At 44.8% G+C, this 21,584-nt stretch overlaps 2 protein-coding genes across 2 annotated transcripts in view; both read left to right on the top strand.

Moving 5' to 3' along the window:
* Positions 1–7,027: 7,027 nt before the first annotated feature.
* On the top strand, positions 7,028–15,598 carry LOC130127248 (DLA class II histocompatibility antigen, DR-1 beta chain-like; the record flags this gene model as incomplete). Its single annotated transcript, XM_056296822.1, has 5 exons — positions 7,028–7,313; positions 13,720–13,933; positions 14,558–14,625; positions 14,733–14,846; positions 15,268–15,598. Coding segments are annotated over 5 exons (708 nt in total), but the record flags the coding sequence as incomplete, so codon positions are not given.
* A 644-nt stretch (positions 15,599–16,242) lies between these two features.
* The window catches only part of LOC130127227 (H-2 class II histocompatibility antigen, E-S beta chain-like), a 19,630-nt gene continuing 14,288 nt past the window's right edge, over positions 16,243–21,584 (top strand). The window contains exon 1 of the mRNA XM_056296796.1: positions 16,243–16,653. Coding sequence (XP_056152771.1) covers positions 16,243–16,653 — 411 coding nt within the window. The remainder of the gene's footprint in view (positions 16,654–21,584) is intronic.

Here is a 21,584-nt window from a genome sequence, read left to right as displayed (position 1 = left end):
GGGCCCACCGGGCAGGGCCGCGGTCCCTGGGCCCACCGGGCATAGCAGACCAGGCTCTCCCAGCCGATCCAGCGGGGGGGGGGGGTCAGAATAAAAACTTCACACGATGACGCAAACTGACGTGGACGAGGAGGCTGCATGGTCGGTCCTGGGCGAGGCTCCCACACCACACGCTGCATGTGTGCAAACATACAGCAGGTTTGGTGTTGCTATAAGAGTCATTGGGTAACTGGGGGTACAAGCCACATAAAGAAGTGAACAACGAACGTGTTTTCTCAATAAAACCATCAGTGGTGAAGCTAAAATATTCCTCAGAGTAGTACATACCCACCAGCGTACAAACAACAGTACACCCCACCTTTATTTCACTAAGAAACTGGAGTACACCAAGTACAGTTCAAGGGAAGTTCAAGTATATGTACTAGTGGTATACCTGTGTAAGTATACTTAAGTATGACGTTGTTTGGTATATCTCTGATAAGTAGTTAGAAAGTACACTGAAAGTATACTCACTGATGTTCAGTTTAAAATAACGGGGCATGTGAATAAAGTAGTTTTTGGGGTGCACGTTAACCACTTGTGGGGTGTTGTGAGGGAACGGGTGTGTTTGCCTGTTAGTCTGTCAGCTATGCTGTGGACAAACTGCAGGCCGTTACACACGCCGGCTGAAGGGTTGACTTTAGCTAACACACCATGTGAGGAGTTCTGGTGTGCCATGACTGTTTAAAGTTGTGGTGAATATTTGGCAGAGGAGCCACGCATGTGTGTGTCTGTGTGTATGTGGAGAGGACAAGCATGTGTGTGTCCGTGTGTATGTGGAGAGGACAAGCATGTGTGTGTCCGTGTGTATGTGGAGAGGACAAGCATGTGTGTGTCCGTGTGTATGTGGAGAGGACAAGCATGTGTGTGTCCGTGTGTATGTGGAGAGGACAAGCATGTGTGTGTCAGTGTGTATGTGGAGAGTGTAATGTTCTGTGCCCTCTGGCTATGTTAACTTATAACATTAATAAAGCAAGGCCGACTTCTCTCGTGCTGGCTGTTTATTCACCGACCGGATTCCCACTGACGTTGTTACGTACATCACGTGACTTTGTTGTGGCGCTACGGAAAGCCGTAAGGGACATTAGCAAATCAAATATTACTAGCAAATATTAAATCTCCCTTTTTCTGAAAAGTGCTGCTTTCTCTGCAGAGATACAGACCACGTTGAGCACGTTTATAAGCGAATACAATCTTAATAAGAAAGAATATGAAAGTGGAACTCTTATATAACTGGACTGCAACAAAGTAGTGCAAAACATTTCCTTCACTGTCTAAATGTGACACCGTAATAACATTTCATCTTTTTTTTTCATTTCATTACTGGTAACTGCAAACAGCAGGTAGGTACACAAGGTAAGTGAACGCTGTAAATATTTCTTTTCAAAACATAGCAGGTATAGTAAAGGTTGGTGTAAAATTCTCTCTCTTTTTAACATTCATAAGTCAAGGACTTGTCTTGGTTTGATCGTGCGACCTGACCTCGTGGTGTAACCAGGCTGTGTGTCTGGTTGTCGCTGATTGTTCGTGTCTGGAGGTTCAGCATGCTCTTGCTGATGGGCTTGTGTGTTGTTGTTAGCGCTGGTAACAGTCTGCTGTGAAGTGTGTGTGTGTGTGTGTGTAGTGTGAGTGTTCACTCTGCTTTGTCGCAGGTGTTGACGGTTGCGTTGGTAGATCTGACCTTCTTTGGTTTGGATGTGGTAGCTCCTGTCTGTGTTCGCTGGTCTTTCCACAGTTGCAGGTCTCCAGGATCCATCCTCCTGCCGGAAGCGGATTGGTGTGCCTGCGGGCAGGTGGGGCAGAGGTTTGGCTGTTCGGTTGTAGTATGCCTGCTGGCGCTGTTGACATACCTCTCTCCTTTTGTGAACATCCTCCGGACTGGCGATCTGTGGCTGCAGGTGTTTTGCTGTTGATGGGAGAATGGACCGCAGCCTCCGACTCATCAGTAGCTGTGCCGGTGATTTCAGGTTGTCCACCGGTGTGTTGCGATACTCCAGTAAGCTCATGTAGGGGTCTTTGTTCTCAGCTTTGGCTTTGTCCAGGATGCGTTTGGCCGTCTGGACAGTTTTCTCGGAGAGGCCGTTGCTCTGTGGGTAGTGGGGGCTTGTGGTGGTGTGTGAGAAACCCCATGTCTGTGAGAAGTTGCGGAACTCACCAGAGCTGTAGCACGGACCGCTGTCGCTGATGATAGTCTCGGGGATTCCGTGTCGAGCCATTGCTGCTTTCAGCTTCATGATGACGGCAGATGAGGTGCAGCTGTAAAGTCTTTCTAGCTCGAAGAATCTGGAGTAGTAGTCCACAGTGACTATGAAGTCCTGTGAGTTCCATGTGAATAGGTCTGTGCCTATCACTTGCCACGGCCGCTCGGGTATGGCGTGTGACATCATTGGTTCCTTTGCATTTGCGCTGCGCCGTTCTTGGCATATGCTGCAGTCTGCTACCGCATCCTCGATCTGTTTCCCCATGCCAGGCCAGAACAGTAAGTCTCTTGCTCGGCATTTGCTTTTTTCCACGCCAAGGTGGCTGGCATGGATGCGCTGTATCATGTCCTTGCGAAGCTTTTGGGGGACAATGATTCTCTCAACTTTGAACAAGATACCGTCCGTTTCTGAGATTTCTGCTCTGTGGTTCCAGTATTCCTGGATGCTGGGCGGGCACTTTTTCTTTGTGTCTGGCCAGCCAGTGAGTGTGGCTCGTCTGAGTGCGGTGAGCTGTCGATCTTGCGCTGTTTCCTGCTTGATTTCTGTGAGTCTTGTGTCGCTCACAGGGATGTTGCTGAGGACTGTGTGCACTTGGGCCTCCATCCCTTCCTGTAGGTCACTGTCGTGGTGTTCTATTGACTTGCGTGACAGTGTGTCGGCCACCGGTATGTCCTTACCGGGGCGGTGGATGATTTGGATGTCGTATTTTTGGAGCGCCAGGATCATCCGTTGCAGCCGGGGTGGTGCTGCTGCCAGTGGCTTTTTTAGTATTGCCTCCAGAGGCTTGTGGTCTGACTCCACAATCACTTTTCGTCCGTACATGTACTCGTGGAACCTCTTGCAGCCGAAGACCACAGCGTAGAGCTCCTTCTCTATCTGTGCGTAGTTTTCTTCAGTGCTGTTGAGTGACTTGGACGCATAGGCAATTGGTTTGCCATCTTGGAGCATGACAGCCCCAAGGCCACTTTTGGATGCATCCACTTGGAGTCGCAGCTCTTTCTGCGGGTCGAAATATGAGAGTACTGGACCTGGGTGCTGTGTAATGAGATTCTTCATCTCTTGGAACGCCTTGTCGTGGACTGCATCCCACACAAACTCACTGTCCTGTTTCAGAAGCTGTCTGAGGGGTGAGTTTATCTGTGAGAGGTGTGGAGCGAATCTGGCGAGGTAGTTGATCATGCCGAGGACTGTCTCCAGCTCTGCTTTGTTCTGTGGGGGTTGCATGTCCTTGACCGCCTTCACCTTGTGTGGGTCTGGTTTGATGCCTTCGTGTGAGAGCGTGTGGCCGAAGTAGCGTACCTCGGACACGCATATGTGACACTTGTCGGGGTTGAGCCTCACCCCTCGCTCCCTTGTGCGCTTCAGCATCGCTCTGAGACGCTGGTCATGTTCCTCTTTAGTCATGCCGAACACTAGTATGTCGTCCACTATGGCCGTCACACCGTCCAATCCTTCATATGTTTCATCCACGCGTCTCTGGAACTCGTCTTGAGCGGACACGATTCCGAATGGCAGTCTGAGGAAACGATACCTGCCAAACACTGTGTTAAATGTCGTCAACATTGAGGATTCAGTGCTCAGTTTGATGGCCCAATAGCCTGACCGCGCGTCTAACACGCTAAAGTACTCAGCTCCAGCGAGCTTTGTGGTGGCGTCCTCCAGCGTGGGGAGGGGGTAGTGAGGTCGTTGTATCACTTTGCTAAGAGCTCTGGGGTCTAAACACACTCTAAGTTTGCCTGTCTTTGGCTTCTCAACAATGACGAGTGCGTTCACCCATTCTGTGGGTTCTGTTACCTTACAGATTATGCCGCCTTTCTCCATGCTGTCAAGCTCGTCCCTCAGTTTGCTGCGTAGGGCGATGGGGATTCTGCGTGGCGGCAGACGACCGGCGTTGCATCTGGTGTGACGCGGAAGGTGCACTCGCCTGGGAACTCTCCTATTCCCTGGAAAACATCTGCATACTCATCCATTATGCTCTGTGATGTGACATTGTTTTCCTCGCTCACAGCCATCACTATTTTTACCAAGTTTAGGTCACGGCATGTTTTCATTGCCATGACTGGTGGGGCGTTTGTGTCAATGACGTAAAAGTCCAGCATCATTGCATTGTCTCTGTACTTACATTTGAGTTTGCATGTGCCTTTCACGCTCAGCGCGCCTCCTCCATATTCAGTGAGTCTGTGTATTGCTGGTTTCAGTGTCACATTTTTGAACAGCGCCTGGAACAGGTTGGTGGGAATAGTATTGGCCTGTGCCCCAGTGTCTAGTTTAAACTTTACCTTCTGTGGAGGTGTGCCAATTCCAACCTCTACGTAAGCCTGCTCGTTGCTTTTTCCGTTGTTCTCTATTGAGATGCAGTCTATGTACAGCTCTGTCTATTCTCCCACAGCGGTGCTCTCCACTGTAATGTTGTCGAAGTACAGTTCTTCCTGCTCTCTGTCAGTGGCGTACTCTTCTGGGTTCTCTCCGACGGCATGTACTGTGCCGCGGTAGTACTTTGTCTGTCCCTGGGAGCTAGACTTGCATACTTTAGCAAAATGATTGAGCTTCTTGCATTTAATGCATTGTTTACCCTTAGCTGGGCAAGTGGCTTTAGCGCCGTGTAGCCCTCCACAATAGCTACACGCCCTAGCGGCGGTGCTAACGTGACCTTCCCTTTGTCTGAAGTTAGCGTTAGCTGCTTTGGGTGCGTTCGGTTTGTAAGTCTTTCTGCCTATTGCGTGCACCGTTTCATGTGAGCTGCCCTGGCCCATAAACTTTAGCTGTTGCTTTGCTAGCTCGTGTGAGCGGGCTACATCTGTGGCTTTTTCTAGCGTTAGCTCAGGTCCCTGGCTAAGTAGCTTTTCTCTCACTCTGGGTGAGTTGGTGGCAAACACGATGCGGTCCCTGACCATCTCGTCGGCATTTGGGTAGCCACAGTCTTTGACTAGGAGCTTTAGCTCAGTTACAAATCGTTCGAAGGATTCACTCTCTCCCTGCATCTTTTCATGAAATTTATATCTGGCATAAATCGGGTTTGCTTTGGGGGTGATGTACTCAGTGTACTTATCGTAGTACGTTTCTAGCTTCTTGGCTTGTTCTCCGCTGAGTGTCCAAGTGTTGTGCACATCGCGCCCTTTTTCCCCTATCCAGAGCAGGAGGTAGCTGCATTTCTCCTCTTCGTTCTTCCCGCGCAGGGGGCCCGTGAACATTAGCTCCGTTGTTTGTCGAAATCGTCTCCATGCTTCAGGTAAGTTCGCCGATTCCCAGTCCATCCGTGGAGCTGGAACGCCGTACGAATCCATATTGGGTATTTAAACTCCGCTACTCTGACACCATGTAATGATCTGTGCCCTCTGGCTATGTTAACTTATAACATTAATAAAGCAAGGACGACTTCTCTCGTGCTGGGTGTTTATTCACCGACCGGATTCCGACTGACGTTGTTATGTACATCACGTGACTTTGTTGTGGCGCTACGGAAAGCTGTAAGGGACATTAGCAAATCAAATATTACTAGCAAATATTACAGGTCTGGTTTCATATCATCTAGTCTCAGTACCCCCCCTCCGCCAGTACCCCTCTTCCATAAAGTGTTATTTACCAGTCTGTCCACGGAGGGGCGCCATTTGGGATTGGTTGGATGACGCATGTCTCCAGTGAGAGTAGGCTATAGCAGCCTGATGGGAGATGGCCGACACTGATATTTCTGTCCACCCTTGTCAAATGTGTAGGCTACTCCTTCATATCAGGGAGCAGATAGAGAGGAGGAGGAGGAGGAGGAGGAGGAGGAGGAGGAGGAGGAGGCTCATGTGTGTGTTCTTTGATGCTAATAGCCTCGTTATACAAGTGGGGGGACGTTGATCTAAAGACAGAATGATATCGCCAACGTCTGTTCTTTCATTTAGCACAACTTGTGGTTCCTCACATGGCCTCACTTCATGACTCATTAGGCTGAAGGCTGCTGCTGATTTACATATGCAAATATCCTAACAAGAGGAGTTGCACCTTCCTTCCATCCACATTAACCATCCAAGCGGGGGGGGGGGGCACACTACCCGGGTAATGTGCAGACTACCCGGTTAATGTGCACACTACCCGTTCTGGCGGGTAGTCTGCACATTAACCGTTTTTTCACATTACCCGTAACACACACACACACACACACACACACACACACACACACACACACACACACACACACGTGTGTGTGTGTGTGTGTGTGTGTCTCTTGTACATGTTGAGTGTGTATAGTGTACATGGTGAGTGTGTATTGTGTACATGTTGAGTGTGTATTGAGTGTGTATTGTGTACATGTTGAGTGTCCTGCAGCTAGGGGGCGCTATACTAACAACACATGTCCTCTCGTCATTCTGTCACCGGCCAAAGCTTCTCAGTCCCCGAACAGGCTCGAACCTGTGAGTTTCTGACCCTTTCCAGCATTAGACTCTACCCTCTACCTGGTAACAGATGACGTGGCAGGCCTCTGTTTTTTCTATTGGCTGATGTTGGGAGAGCTAGCCAGCCCAGTGAGGTGATTGGGTGGTGGACTGGTTTATGTCCAGGGGGCAGTCCACACCAGTCAGTCTGTAAAGGAGGACAGTTTATTGTGTTCATCAGCAAGACAGCCACATGGCTTCATGCTGCCTTGTTGTGTGTTGCTCCCTCCTGGTCGTGGGTTTCTATGGAGCAGGTGAGATAAAATATGTAAATCAGTCTCTGTTGGATGGACTCTGCTGTGTTGTTAGAAAAGAGGTTTTAATTATTGTCTTTAAAACAATTCAACTAAGTAACTTGAACCTGTTTCTCTTTCTGTTCCAGATGCGTTTTTGTGGTATGGCCTGTTCACATGTGTGTTCACCTCCTCTGAGCTTCCTGACATAGAGTACATATTCTCTGCTTATTTCAATAAGATAGAACTTGTCAGGTTTAACAGCACTGTGGGGAAGTATGTTGGATATGATAAGTTTGGTATCTATAACGCAGAGCGCTTTAACAACGATCCTGTAGAGTTGGCAGTAAGGAGAGCTAAGAAAGAGAGATACTGCAAACATAATATAGATGGATTTTACCGAAATACACTGGATAAGACAGGTGAGCTGCTCTGCTATGATGACTATTACTACTACTGTTACTACTGCTATTAGCAGTACTGTTATTATGACTATTACTACTACTGTTACTACTACTATTAGCAGTACTGTTATTATGACTATTACTACTACTGTTACTACTACTATTAGCAGTACTGTTATTATGACTATTACTACTACTGTTACTACTACTATTAGTAGTACCATTATTATGACTATTACTACTATTGTTACGACTACTATTAGTGGTACCATTATTATGACTATTACTACTACTGTTACTACTACTATTATAAGCACTATTATTATGACTATTACTACTACTGTTGCTACTACTATTAGTACTACTATTATTATGACTATTACTACTACTGTTACTACTACCATTAGTAGTACTATTATTATGACTATTACTACTACTATTAGTAGTTCTATTATTATGACTATTACCGCTACTGTTACTACTACTATTAGTAGTACTATTATTATGACTACTACTACTACTGTTACTACTACTATTAGTAGTACTATTATTATGACTGTTACTACTACTGTTACTAATACTATCAGTGGTACTATTATTATGACTATTACTACTACTGTTACTACTACCATTAGTAGTACCATTATTATGAATATTACTACTATTGTTACTACTACTATTAGTAGTACCATTATTATGACTATTACTACTACTGTTACTACTACTATTAGAAGCACTGTTATTATGACTATTACTACTACTGTTACTACTACTATTAGTAGTACCATTATTATGACGATTACTACTATTGTTACTACTACTATTAGTAGTACCATTATTATGACTATTACTACTACTGTTACTACTACTATTAGAAGCACTATTATTATGACTATTACTATTACTGTTACTACTGCTATTAGTAGTACTATTATTATGACTATTACTACTACTGATACTACTGCTATTAGTAGTACTATTATTATGACTATTACTACTACTGTTACTACTACTATTAGTAGTACTGTTATTATGACTATTACTACTACTGTTACTACTACTATTAGTAGCACTATTATTATGACTATTACTACTACTGTTACTACTACTATTAGTAGTACTATTATTATGACTATTACTACTACTGTTACTACTACTATTAGTAGTACTATTATTATGACTATTACTACTACTGTTACTACTACTATTAGTAGTACTATTATTATGACTATTACTACTACTGTTACTACTACTATTAGTACTACAACTATTATGACTATTACTACCACTGTTACTACTACTATTAGTAGTACTACTATTATGACTATTACTACTACAGTTACTACTACTATTAGTAGTACTGTCATTAAGACTATTACTACTACTGTTACTAATACTATCAGTAGTACTATTATTATGACTACTACTACTACTGTTACTAATACTATTACTAGTACCGTCATTAAGACTATTACTACTACTGTTACTAATACTATTAGTAGTGCATGTATGTATATGTGTACGTGTGTGTGCGCGCGCGTGTCCGTGTGTGTGTTTGTTTGTGAGTGTGTATGTCTGTGTGTGTGTGTGTGTCTGTGCGTGTGTGTGTGTTTGTGTTTGTGTGTGTGTGTGTTTGTGTATGTGCGTGTGTGTGTCTGTGTGTGCGTGTGTGTATGCGTGTGTGTCTGTGTGTGTGTGTTTGTGTGTGTGCTTGTGTGTGTGTGTCCGTGTGTATGTGTGCGTGTGTGTCCGTGTGTGTGTCTGTGTGTGCGTGTGCGTGTTTGTGTGTGTCCGTGCGTGTGTGTGCGTGTGTTTGTGTCCGTGTATGTGTGTGTGTGTGTGTGCGTGTGTGTATGCGTGTGTGTCTGTGTGTGTGTTTGTGTGTGTGCGTGTGTGTGTGTGTCCGTGTGTGTGTGTGTGTGTGTGTGTGTGTGTGTCTGTGTCCGTGTGTTTGTCTGTGTGTGCGAGTGCGTGTGTGTGTGTCTGTGTGTATGCGTGTGTGTGTGTTTGTGTGTGTGCGTGTGTGTGTGTGTGTGTGTGTGTGTGTGTGTGTGTGTGTGTGTGTGTGTGTGTATTAGTGAACAATAGAACATGGTACATAAAACAGGTGTGTAGTATTACGGACACACATCAGGTTCAGTATCATTACACAACTACGTCAGAAGAACCCAATCAGGGTGTGAGACAGTCCCCGACATAAAGCAGCGCTGCCAGCAGGTATTAACGGGCTCCAAGCCCCCATGTATGTAAGTCGGGTCTGGCTGTCTGTAGGAGCCTCGCTAGTTGAGCTGTTTGCTTATTAGACGGATGCAAGTCTCAGTCTTAAAGAGCGACGGTGGTCGTAAAGCTGTCCGTCAAGATGGTGTATGAGGATGGTTGTGAACACAGCGCACAACTATTGATCATCTATGACGTCAACAAAGGATTATTGATGAACCCGGAACAGGTTATTAACATCGTGTGGGTTGGGGCTGGAAGAAAAACAACATATGTGTCTAAAAGAATATAATGACATGTAGGGATGAGGTGGGGAAATGAGTAGTATTAGGCTGTACATACTTGTCAACAATGTTGAGTGTTAAGTACTGAGTAATAACAGTGGAAGAGCGTGTAGTATCTGTTTTAGGAGAAGTACAATTCTAGTGTTCCCTCCCATGGACGAGGCAAGTGTGGGGCTGACAGGAGCGAAGAGGTTGTCTTCCACTAACTTCAGAGGGTTTCTTGGCAGCCTTGCAGTGAGTTATTCAGTAAAGTGGGAGAAATGCAGCCTGCTGGAAACCTTGTTCTGAGCTTCAGGGAACTTATTTGTGTTTTAATTAAACCTGCTGAAGTGGGAGTAGGAGGAGATAATGAAGCATGAGTATGCTGCATCTGAGTTCAGCATCTATGCAGTGAATGCGTGAAGGCGTCATCAGGAAACTGAGATTAGTTCTTAACAGACGCAGCTAATGGCGGTGTCTGAGCCAGAGATGTGGAAGCAGAGGCTTATCTTACAGCTGCTATGGGTCATTCTGTGACTTGTTTGCTGATTCTGAAAGAAATGTGTAGTTATGCTCCTGTAGTGCGTTGTGTAGCCGTGTCAAAGGGCAGTAGAGTGGACTTGGGGTGATAATGGTTTGCATTATAAAATGTCCTTTACTGAAGGGTGCTCACAAGAGTACATAGCTGCTAGCTGCAAAGCTTCAGTTTGATCACACTGACAGGCTACAAGTAGTTTGGATATATAATGTTAGCGCATTTCATGATTTTGAAGGATAGCGCCACCTAGTGGCCAATTAACAGTAAATAATGCACAGAACCTCAGGGCGTCATGACTTATTGGTGGACCAAGTTTCGTGTTAATCGGAGTTGCTGTGAACAAGATCCGCCACCTTGAACCAATAGCATAGCTGCTGCTAAAGAGCTGCATGTTGTCCCTTATACTTTAAACGCTCATAACACAAAAACCGTCGCTGATAAACATCTGAACACATTCACACGTCATGCTGGTAGTGTCACGTGTCCTGTCAAATATTTTGGAATAGTTTGATCAAATATGTGTGAAAATAACAAATATTAGGTATATTGTACACTGTACAGGCATATATTGTACATTGGTGTGGATGCATGTTTTGCCCGATTAGAATGACCTTTGACCCCCTTGATATGTTCATTCTGCAGAATGTCTGTGGCGATGTTGGTAACAATTGAATGAATCTGTGCAGAAATGTTTATGTTTTACGATTTTTCATATTTTGAAAAATATAGAGTGACGGACTTCTGAATTGACCACATGTTGCAGTGTAGCAAAGTGTTGGCATCACTTACTGGATCTGCTCACAACATCTCAGCTCTGTAGGATGTGCAGGGGATTTGGGGGACATTTTGGGGCATTTTTGAAGTTTTGCAAATGAAATTTACATTTTTGTCATAAGCCACGCCCACTTTTTTCAATCATTACTAAATTGCACGTATCAACTCCAGTCTGATCCTAGATTGCGCACCCCAAATTTCATCCAAATCCATGGTGCCAATTATGAGATATAAACTTCTTCAATTTATAGCGCACCCTACTGGGCAAATGAAACGCACTTCATGAGTTAGGATATGTTGACAATACGTAACATACGTCTAAAATTTCAAGTTGATATGTCAATGCATTGATGAGTTATGGCACCGTCATGGAAAATCACCGTTTTTCAGTCAAGGTTCATTGATCTGTCAAATCAAAACCGAGCAACGGATCAAAATTCTTTCGTTAATTTTTTGCCTTGAGTGACTGTAGATGATGTGTGCCACGTTTCGTGTAAATCGATCGCACGGCCTAGGAGGAGTTCGAACAAGTAGTTTTGGCTATTTTCGCAAATTTGCGAAATGAAATTACAGCGTAAATGGGCGTGGCCTAAACCACGTGACTCAGCTATGCTCAGTGAATCTGAGCATGTAATGGTTTTGCATGTCCGATGTACGGTTTGGGAGTTACACGCCAAGACGCCTTGACCTTCAAAATAGCGCCACCAACTGGTTGACATGTGTCATGTTTTGCTTCTGGGGTAAGTGCGAAGTTCTGTACCAGGCCTCCAAAGGGTTTTGTAGAATCTGTTACGGTGTAGGCTGCAGTACCACTTTTACCAACGGATAAATAAAAAGAAAATAAAAATAAATAAAAATCTGAGCAGAAACAATAGGGGTCCCCAGCCCCTGGGGCTTCGACCCCTAATAAATGGTAACAACATAATACAAACAAAGAACAGACACACAACAAAACAGAAGGGGAGTACACGTGTACACATGTAAAGTAACAGACGGCTGTCAGGACACAAGTGTGGTAGTAGGTCAGCAGCTCGTTACTTGTGTTGTTGTTTCAAGGCTGAGAGGTTTAAGGAAAGACTCACTTCTTGGAGACAAGCAGGGATCTTAGGTAGTGATTTACACAACTCCTGTTTGTGAGTACACATGTTGCATCTACAGTAACACAATTAATCAGATGTTGAAGAGCACATCTTCTGGATGAAGACAGCAGCAGATCACGTGTCTCATGTTAAAGGAGGGACAGAGTCACGAGACTCCACACCAGTCCAACACTTATGGGACATTTCACCATCACACAACAAGTGTGAGCGTGTTTGTGTGTTGTGTTACCAGAATCAACGGAATATCGAACTTCCAGACCTCCTTCTGCTTCAGTGCTGGACAGGACACATGTTTTAAGCTGGTGTGGTTTATTCTTCCAAATGACATTTAAGAAAGTTCTATTTGCTTCTGTGGCGGTAGAACCATAAACCAATAGAGACACAGATGGACCCACAAAGCGAGACAGGCCCTCTGCTTTGGAGAGGAGAACTCCTCCTAAAGTAGAGAAACCCCTTCCAAGACCAATCCTGAAGACAGACTTGGTCTTTTTAATCTGTTGGAGAAATGGAGATGTTGTCTAGCTGTAAGATGTGTAGTTGTATATATTCCCAAATACTTAACGGACTCTTTTACCGGATGTTTCCAACTACACAATCGCTACAATCACGCACAGACAACATTCCACATGTGCACACATTTAGTCGCAGGTCCGAGGCCCTGGAACACTGGTTACCTGAGGTAACAGAGTTCCTCACGTGCTTCTTGTCCTTCAAAACAAAGTGGTGTCGTCTGCCAGTTGTGAGATTTTTAACTCTCCACCAAAACCAGACATTCCTTCCAAACGTCCATCATTCACGATATTAACTGATAAGAATTCAGCCCCTCACATAAATAAGGGAGGAGGAACAGGGCAGCCTTGGCGGAGCCCTCTGTTCATCTGGACTCTTTTACAGCTGTTAAAGTTCATCATAACAGAACTATTCATATCTTTGTAAAACATATTGACAATGCCAACAAAGTTATTCCCAAAGCCCAACGCCTCGACGGACTGTAACAGAACCGTGAGTTCAATCGCGTCAAAGGCCTCATAGAAGTCTAGGACCAAAATAAGTGCTTCAGAATTTACTGCATCTGCATCATCCAGCAGATCTAGGATGAGTCTCATGTTACAGTAACGTGCCGGGTTTTCATGAGTCCTGTTTGAGGTCCGGCTATAACAGAGTCTAGTCCTCAATGCGGAGGGCTGGACTGAGGCGACTCATCGCAGAAGAGCCGTTTAACATGCTTTATTCCAGCTCTGCTAGGCACTGCCGTAAATCAGTTTATGGTAACTCCTCTGGGGGCCGCTGTGTAATAATGTAAACTAACAGTACAACCGCCAAGGTTGGACTACCCCGGAATTCCAACCCACGACCTTTCTGCTGTGAGGCGACTGCACTGACCACTGCGCCACCATGTGGCCCCAAACATTATATACTCTGAGGATTAGCAACTCTACACATTTGACGTTGATTCAAAAAGTTAATTTCAAGCCCTGATGATGATGATGATGATGATGCTAATAATAATAATTATTATTATTCTTTACCAGCTGAGCCCAGTGTGAGACTGACTTCAGTGACGCCCCCTAGTGGCCGACATCCGGCCATGCTGATGTGCAGTGTCTACAACTTCTACCCCAAATACATCAGTGTCACCTGGCTGAGAGACGGACAGCCGGTGACCTCTGACGTCACTTCCACCGATGAGCTGGCAAATGGTGATTGGTACTACCAGATCCACTCCCACCTGGAGTACACGCCCAGGTCAGAACACTTAGACTCAGTACCAAATGGACCGGTCCAAATACATACACAACACTTTAACACTATACACTCACGCACACACACACACACACACACACACACACACACACACACACACACACACACACACACACACACACACACAATGAATGGAAAAAAAGCACAAAGTGATGGTTTAAAGGTGGAACGTGTCTCCTCAGCGTCTGCTCTGTAGACACCAGCGATATGTTTAAGGTGGAACGTGTCTCCTCAGTGTCTGCTCTGTAGACACCAGCTGTACGTTTAAGGTGGAACGTGTCTCCTCAGTGTCTGCTCTGTAGACACCAGCTGTATGTTTAAGGTGGAACGTGTCTCCTCACGGTCTACTCTGTAGACACCAGCTGTATGTTTAAGGTGGGATGCGTGGCTCTTTACAGGTGAGATCCCAGATGGACGACAGAGTATTTATTGTGTATTAATACCGTGTTTTAAACTGGGCTGATCTTTAGTATCAGACTCGACTAGTTTCTGTGCAGACAGACAGGAAAGTACAAACTTACCTCATCCAATCACATCGTGTCTTATTTATTGTTCATATGTTGTTTATTTCCTGTGCTTTCTTCTTCTTCACTTATTTCATCTCAGGTCTGGAGAGAAGATCACCTGCATGGTGGAACACGCCAGTTTCCCCTCTCCTAAGAAAGTGGACTGGAGTGAGTATCTATGTGTGTCTCTGTCCATGGATAGGTGATGAAGACATAGAGAGACAGGTCAACATGCAGATGTGTCTATAGATAGAGACATGTGTCTGTCTCTCCAGATCCCTCCATGTCACAATCAGACAGAAACAAGATCGCCATCGGAGCGTCAGGTCTGCTTCTGGGTTTGATTTGGTCTTCGGCAGGTCTGATCTACTACAAGAGGAAGGCCAGAGGTCAGTAACACTAGATCAGTCCAGACCAGGTTTACACTGGTTCACATCAGTCCACATATACACACTACACTATAATACCACTACACTATAATATCACTACATATACACACTACACTATAATACAAATACATATACGCAGTATACTACATCACTACATTATAATACAAACACAAATAAACAGTACACTCTATATCACTACACTATATCAGTATATATAGACCATACACTATACATATAGACAGTACACTATACATATCAGTACACATGTACAGTACACTGTACACATTAGTACTTATAGATAGTTGAAGAAACAATAGTTAAGTTGTGTGTCATCAGTACTTGAAGTGGGCCAGACTTGTTTGGTTGTATTTCAGTCTCTTCACTCTTCGCCACTTTTCTTATCCTTGGTCTTTTTTAACAGGGCGTGTTCTGGTTCCAACCAGCTGAAGCAGGAAGTGACGCTTCTTCCTCGTTGGTTTTTCTGGTGGCAGTTCAGTGTGTGTTGCTTTCACCTGAAGGTTTTCTCCCAGGTTGTCAGTGCTGCCCCCTGCTGGATCTCATTACCTCCTGCTCGTATTCTTACTAATGCTCTACAGATTCTGATGTGACCCAATGCTTCACCTCCTGTAACACAACTTTGTATCAAAATCAACCGACAACATTCCCCTGACCTATATTACAGGGAAATCATTTTAATGCTCCTTTTTAAATCACCAGTCGTCTGTTGCTGTTTCTCCAATTCAAATTGTTCTTTCTAAAATAAAGCACCACAAACATTCTGTTGTGTTTTGTTTTAACTTCAGTGAACATGTGGCTTTTTGGTTTTTTAGGAAAGGTCAGACCTCAAATTCAGATTCATATTTCTGTTTTTCAACATTAATGGTTTCCAATGTACGTCACCAACATACTAAGTGTCATGCTAGTAGCAGGAACTGAGGACCAGGATGCAGACAGCAGAGACAGACTGGGCTAGAACAATGTTCTAATAAGGCAAACAGACTTACAAAACAGCAACGTAGATTCAGGCAGCAAGGAAGACTTGAGACGAGAGGTGCAGCATCCGGCCACCAAAGGTTAAACACAACCATCCGACAAAGAGTCGGGGCAACCCAGGGGAATATACCTGCTGGGCAGCCAATCAGGTAAACGGGGCGCAGGTGAGCAGGGCAGGGTAGGAACAGAAATGCTAGTCAGGGAATGGGGAGCTTTGATGACCCAGACCACACAACCATGACAGGACCCCCCCCCCCTCCTTCAGTGGACAGATTCCAGACATCCCAAACAAACGGAGCAGGAGCCCCAAGCAGCGTGGGCGGAGGGGGTCTGGGGTAGGGCTTCAGGACCAAGTGATCTGGGAGTGGATGAATGGGGCCAGAGATCTTAGGCAGATGGCCCGATGGCTGGACCGATGGACACAACTGATCTGGAGGGCGACCAGAATGCAGGACTGAAGGGAGCAGCCCCTGCAGATGGACAGGTGGATGACCTGGAGGCCTGTGATGTGGATTGGTCAGCTGCTCGGGAGCTCGGCGGCATGGACGGGACCACCGCTCGGGAGATCGGCGACGTAGACATGGCAGAGGCGGGACCGCTCAGGGAACTTGCTTCGGAGGCGCAGGGCTGCTCGGGGTACCGTCGTCAAAGGCGGATAAAGATCAGGGCAATCGCCGGCAAAGACAGGTGGTCAGCAGAGGCAGCCGACGGCTCGGGAACAGACTGGTCGTCGGCAGGGAGAGGCCGACCACTCTGGAACCGGAAAGGTCTCCATAGCGTGGTGCTGGGTAGTGGAGACTCTGCACTGAAAAAAGTAATTTGTTGGTTTAAACTAGTCAAATTAGAGTAATCCATCACACAAACTATTTGACATTGGCTCAACCTAAAAAAACACTCACTCTAATTTAATCTTTTTAAATCCAAGCAAACTTCTCTTTTAACTTCAGGCAAGCTAATTACTTTAACTTGAGCCAATTGAAAAAAAACAGATTGCCTTCATTATCTCAATGTAAATAATCCATTCTCTTCAACCTGAAATATTTACTCTATTCAATTGATTTTTATAGGTTAAAAGGTTAGAGAAATCTGATTATTTTAAATTACCTCAATTTAAGAAAAATAGCTAATATTAGATTCAAAAAATATATTGTGACGTGGTTAAATAATGGACTTCTTAGACACCCTTTCAGAGTTAACAAGTCAGCTTTTAATGAGCGCAAGTCAAGCAAATCAGAACAGACACAAGTGTGTATGGGTCTTAGCTCCGCCCCTTTTCTTGGCCCTCGAAGCGACCCTATCTATTTGCCTACTCTTTACCCTCATGGTGGGAAGTAGCATGTTATCTAATCTAGCTTCTCTCATAACGTCCCCATCACCTTCCACCACATCACCGCTGTCTGTAACAGATATGTCCGTTTTTAACATGTTCCATATCCCACAACATAACCAAAACATCGACAGCTCAGTTGCATTGTGGGTAATATGTGAATGAACCTCGGAGCAGAAACACTAGTGGAATTCGCCTCAATATTATTTTAGATTAACTCATTTTTTTAAAAATGAGTTAATTTGCCATCACTTATAAATTCTAAGCTGTAATTAAAACATGATTGATAAATGACCGAGATCACACAGACAGTTACAGATATATATTTTTATTTCCAATATATTTTCCCTCAACAATGACAAAAATTCAATATTTGTGTTTTGAATGTTTCTGTGCAGGAGTGTCTATATTTGATACAGGAAGTAATTAACGTATGCATGGCTTAATGTATGAATTAATGTGTGAATATGTATCAATGTATGAATGGATTAAATTGATCATGACATGTAGTCAACACAGTAGGAAACACTTAAAAACAGTCATAAAGCAGCATCTCATTAAATAAAAAAAACATGAGCATGACATTTGCATTCGATTGGTGCTACCAGTGAAATGCATTTGACTCTTAAACAGCTCATTAACTGATCAGGTTTGGTATGAGGAAAACTGCAGTCCACAGACTGGATTAATTACAGTAACCCCTAAAGGACAAGGGTCATCAGCATTATTGTGAATCCTCAGCAAAGCTTGGTTTCAATACTGGCTGTGTAGAAGGTTGCACAAACGTTCAACTTTGAGCGTCATTTTTGTTGCATCTAGGCCCATGAACACCTTCTGAATGACTCCAAAAGTACTTTTAACTCCTTCGGATACTGCAGGTTATATCTACTACAAACTGTATGAGCTATACATTTTCCACAAGAGTGAAGGTTAATGTTTACGTGTTTAGTTTCGTATACCTCCCTTACCAGTTTCAAGTCTCTTCACCTCGGCAAGAAAGGCACTCGCTGCTTCTTCTTCTTCTTCTTCTTCTTCTTCTTCTTCTTATTGAAATGACGGATGGAAAGACACTTGCTACAGCCTGACGGGCCGAGAAGAGAAAGCGCATGCGCGAAACACGCTCAATCTAAAAAAGGGCATTTCGACATTTTATATTGAATCAAACAAAAAAAAAATAAGTTGGTCTATAAGCTTAAATCACAACATTCAGGTCAAATAAACAATCTAATATTTTTAGGTTTTCACAATCAGAAAAAATGCATCACAGGAACAACAGCCATGTTTTACTTTTTTCAGTGTGTAGCACTGGGCAGTTGAGACTCTGGGACTCCTGTTTTGTTTTTTAACTTTTATTCTTCTTATCAATGTTTTACAAGGGCATTTTGGGTGTACACCGCTACTATTCAAACTCGATATGCATCCTAGTTTACCTCCGCCAGGTGGCGACACTACTTTCACTAGCTGCAATGTGCGTGGATGAGCCATGTGCTCAAACAAGCTGAAGTGTTGTCTCATTTAAAATCTCTGTCCGCTTTGGTCGGGCGTCCCTACAGACACGTGTCTGCGGGTGGGAAGCCGGATGTGGGTATGTGTCCTGCTCGCAGCACTAGCGCCTCCTCTGGTCGGTCGAGGTGCCTGTTGGGGGGGGGGGCAGAACTGGGGAGAATAGCGTGATCCTCCCACGCGCTCCGTCCCCCTGGTGAAACTCCTCACTGTCAGGTGAAAAGAAGCGGCTGGTGACTCCACATGTATGGGAGTAGACGTGGTAGTCTGCATGTGGCAAAAAACACAACTGTACAAGTCACATTTACATCAATGTTTTTAGCTCAATAACATTGAAATATCAAAACTATGAAATAAATACACCAGAGGAAAAAATACTCCGTATGAAAAGAGCCAAGAACAAACACAACAGGAGGGAAACGACAACAGACCAACTACTCAGACACACGAACAAATGAGAACAGCGACGCTGTTTGCTTGCGGACTGAAAGAGCTTTCATGAAGAGTTCTGACATGTTCTGCTTTGTGTGTTAAACGTCTTGACGCATGCGCAGCAACCCAGCTTACAAAACCACAGAAGGTTGAATCAGTCCATCTGGACGCAGCGTTTACTATAGACAGATGTTATGGACAGATGTTTGACAGGTGTAATTAACATGTCACTGACAGATGTTATTGACAGATGTTATTGCCAGATGTTATTGACAGATGTCTGACAGATGTTACTGGCAGATGTTTGACAGATGTTATCGACAGATGTTACTGGCAGATGTTTGACAGATGTTATCGACAGATGTTATTGACAGATGTTATTGACATGTTATCGACAGATGTCTGACAGATGTTATCGACAGATGTTTGACAGATGTTATCGACAGATGTTTGACAGATGTCTGACAGATGTTATCGACAGATGTCTGACAGATGTCATCGACAGATGTCTGATAGATGTTATTGACAGATGTCTGACAGATATCTGACAGGTACTAGGTGATGAAACGTATCGGTCGATAAAGGTGTCCAGAGGAACTGATTCAGCGTTTGATAGTTTTAAACGTTTTTCAGGATTTAATCATTGTAAAAATCACAGTTGTTCTCCTGCTCCTGCCTGCTGCTGGTGATGCTGCGGTGATCAGTGTCGTGGATTTTCCTTTATCCTTAAATGGGCTCTTGCCCCAGCAACCCCTGGGGAGAATAATCATCGGACAAGCATTGGAGCAAACACAGAATCTTTATTGCATCTGCAGATGGAGAGACATAAGGCCACAGAGATATTAGTCTGCGAGAATATGCTCTGCCCTGAGCTGGAGGTAGTGGTTTTTATAGCACAGTCCGTTGCGTCATACCCTATGTTTCCTGCATTAACTAAGGTGTCGTCTGACAAAGCTATGCAGGAAACCATCTGAGTTAATCAGGTTCTTTGACTGGTGAGTGTCTGTAGGTCCATTAGTCTTATCTTTGCTGTCCCAGTGTCTGGGACGCAGCAAAGGGGACGCAATCATGATGACGTGGCTATGTGACCCCATGGAGGCGCGCATAAGAACAATGGGTATGTGTGTCTGCATTGAGTGAGAAGTTTCATACACACAGAGAAGTAGAAAACTACAGAGTACATACGGAGTGCGTATGCAGTACATGTTGTACTCCACAATTCCCCCCTTTTGTTCATCATTGAACACCCAGAGGTAACATAGAAATAATGGAAATCAGCACACATAACATCTATACACAGGAATAATAAACGGGCATCAGAACAACCGGAATGGAAAGGGTTAACCAGTGTTCGTCATAAAGTATCATGTAGACGGGGGAGTCACTGTCATCGGAGGAGGTGTAGGAGGATTCAGAACCGAAGTCCTTCTGAGGGGGCGGGGAAGAGGGGAAAGCAGTGGTGGGGGGGGGGACGAAACAGGGTCCCCGTCCTGTTGGGCAAGGAGGTGATAATACATGAGCTGAGTAGCAATGAGGCCGTTTATCAAACGCCGAACTATGGGCACGATGCAGCAGGTGAGGAGTAGCAGGACACCCAGGAAAAGTGATGCTGCTATGGCTAGGCGAGTACTCATTATTTGCATCAGCATCTCCGACATGAACTGCACCGGATCTTTACCGGCCTCACTGCCTTCAGGAATGTTCAGTACATGGAGATTGGCCCTCTAAGATCGGTTCTCGAGGTCGTCGATTCGGTCCTGCAGAGACAGGTTTTGGGTTCGGAGCATTCTGATGGTGGATTCAGCTGCAGTGAAACGTTCAAAGTTGTCACTGGTTACAGACTCCACAGAGGCAAGGCGATTTCGGACTCTCAAAGCCAAACCCAAATCTGTCGTCTCCAGAGCTGGGGGGGTTGGTTGGTGCTAGTCTCATCTAGACAACCAGGGCGGTCTTCATGTGTGGGAGGATTGGCTGGGCCAGGAGCAGACCGGGACACCTTGGAGACCACCCTCACACAGACACAGCTCCTACAGCCGCGTTATGTGGCGGGTTGCTCTTTGTTCTGTCCAGCCGGGAGGTTGTCTTTCCGTGGAGCATACCCCGGGGCCCTGGACCCGGTACCACGGGAGTGGGGTTATTACCCAGCCCGTCTGGAGGAGGGGGAGGAGCAGGTGGTGTCAGCTCTGGACAGGCTGCGTAACTCTGGAGGAATGTTTTCAGCGCATGGACCTTCGGTTGGACAATTCTGGAGGGAAAAACGTTCAGAGTGAAAGTGCACAACACTGAAAACACTGTCATTCTAGGATTCTGAAGATTCGTAGTCAACTTGATTCAGTGTTCTTCAGAAACTTCCGCTATGATCTAAGTTTGTATTCGTAAAACAGTTTGTTTCCTATGAAGTAAAAAAATCAAAGAAAACTGTACAGAAGAAGGCTCACAACCATCCTGAATTTCAATTCCTCATTCCCACTACCCCTCTTAAA

Source organism: Lampris incognitus, chromosome 17, assembly GCF_029633865.1.
Source record: "Lampris incognitus isolate fLamInc1 chromosome 17, fLamInc1.hap2, whole genome shotgun sequence".
Classification (NCBI taxonomy): Eukaryota; Metazoa; Chordata; class Actinopteri; order Lampriformes; family Lampridae; genus Lampris; species Lampris incognitus.
The sequence above is the reverse complement of the archived record's forward strand: the minus strand, read 5'-3'. Positions and strand labels throughout refer to the sequence as shown.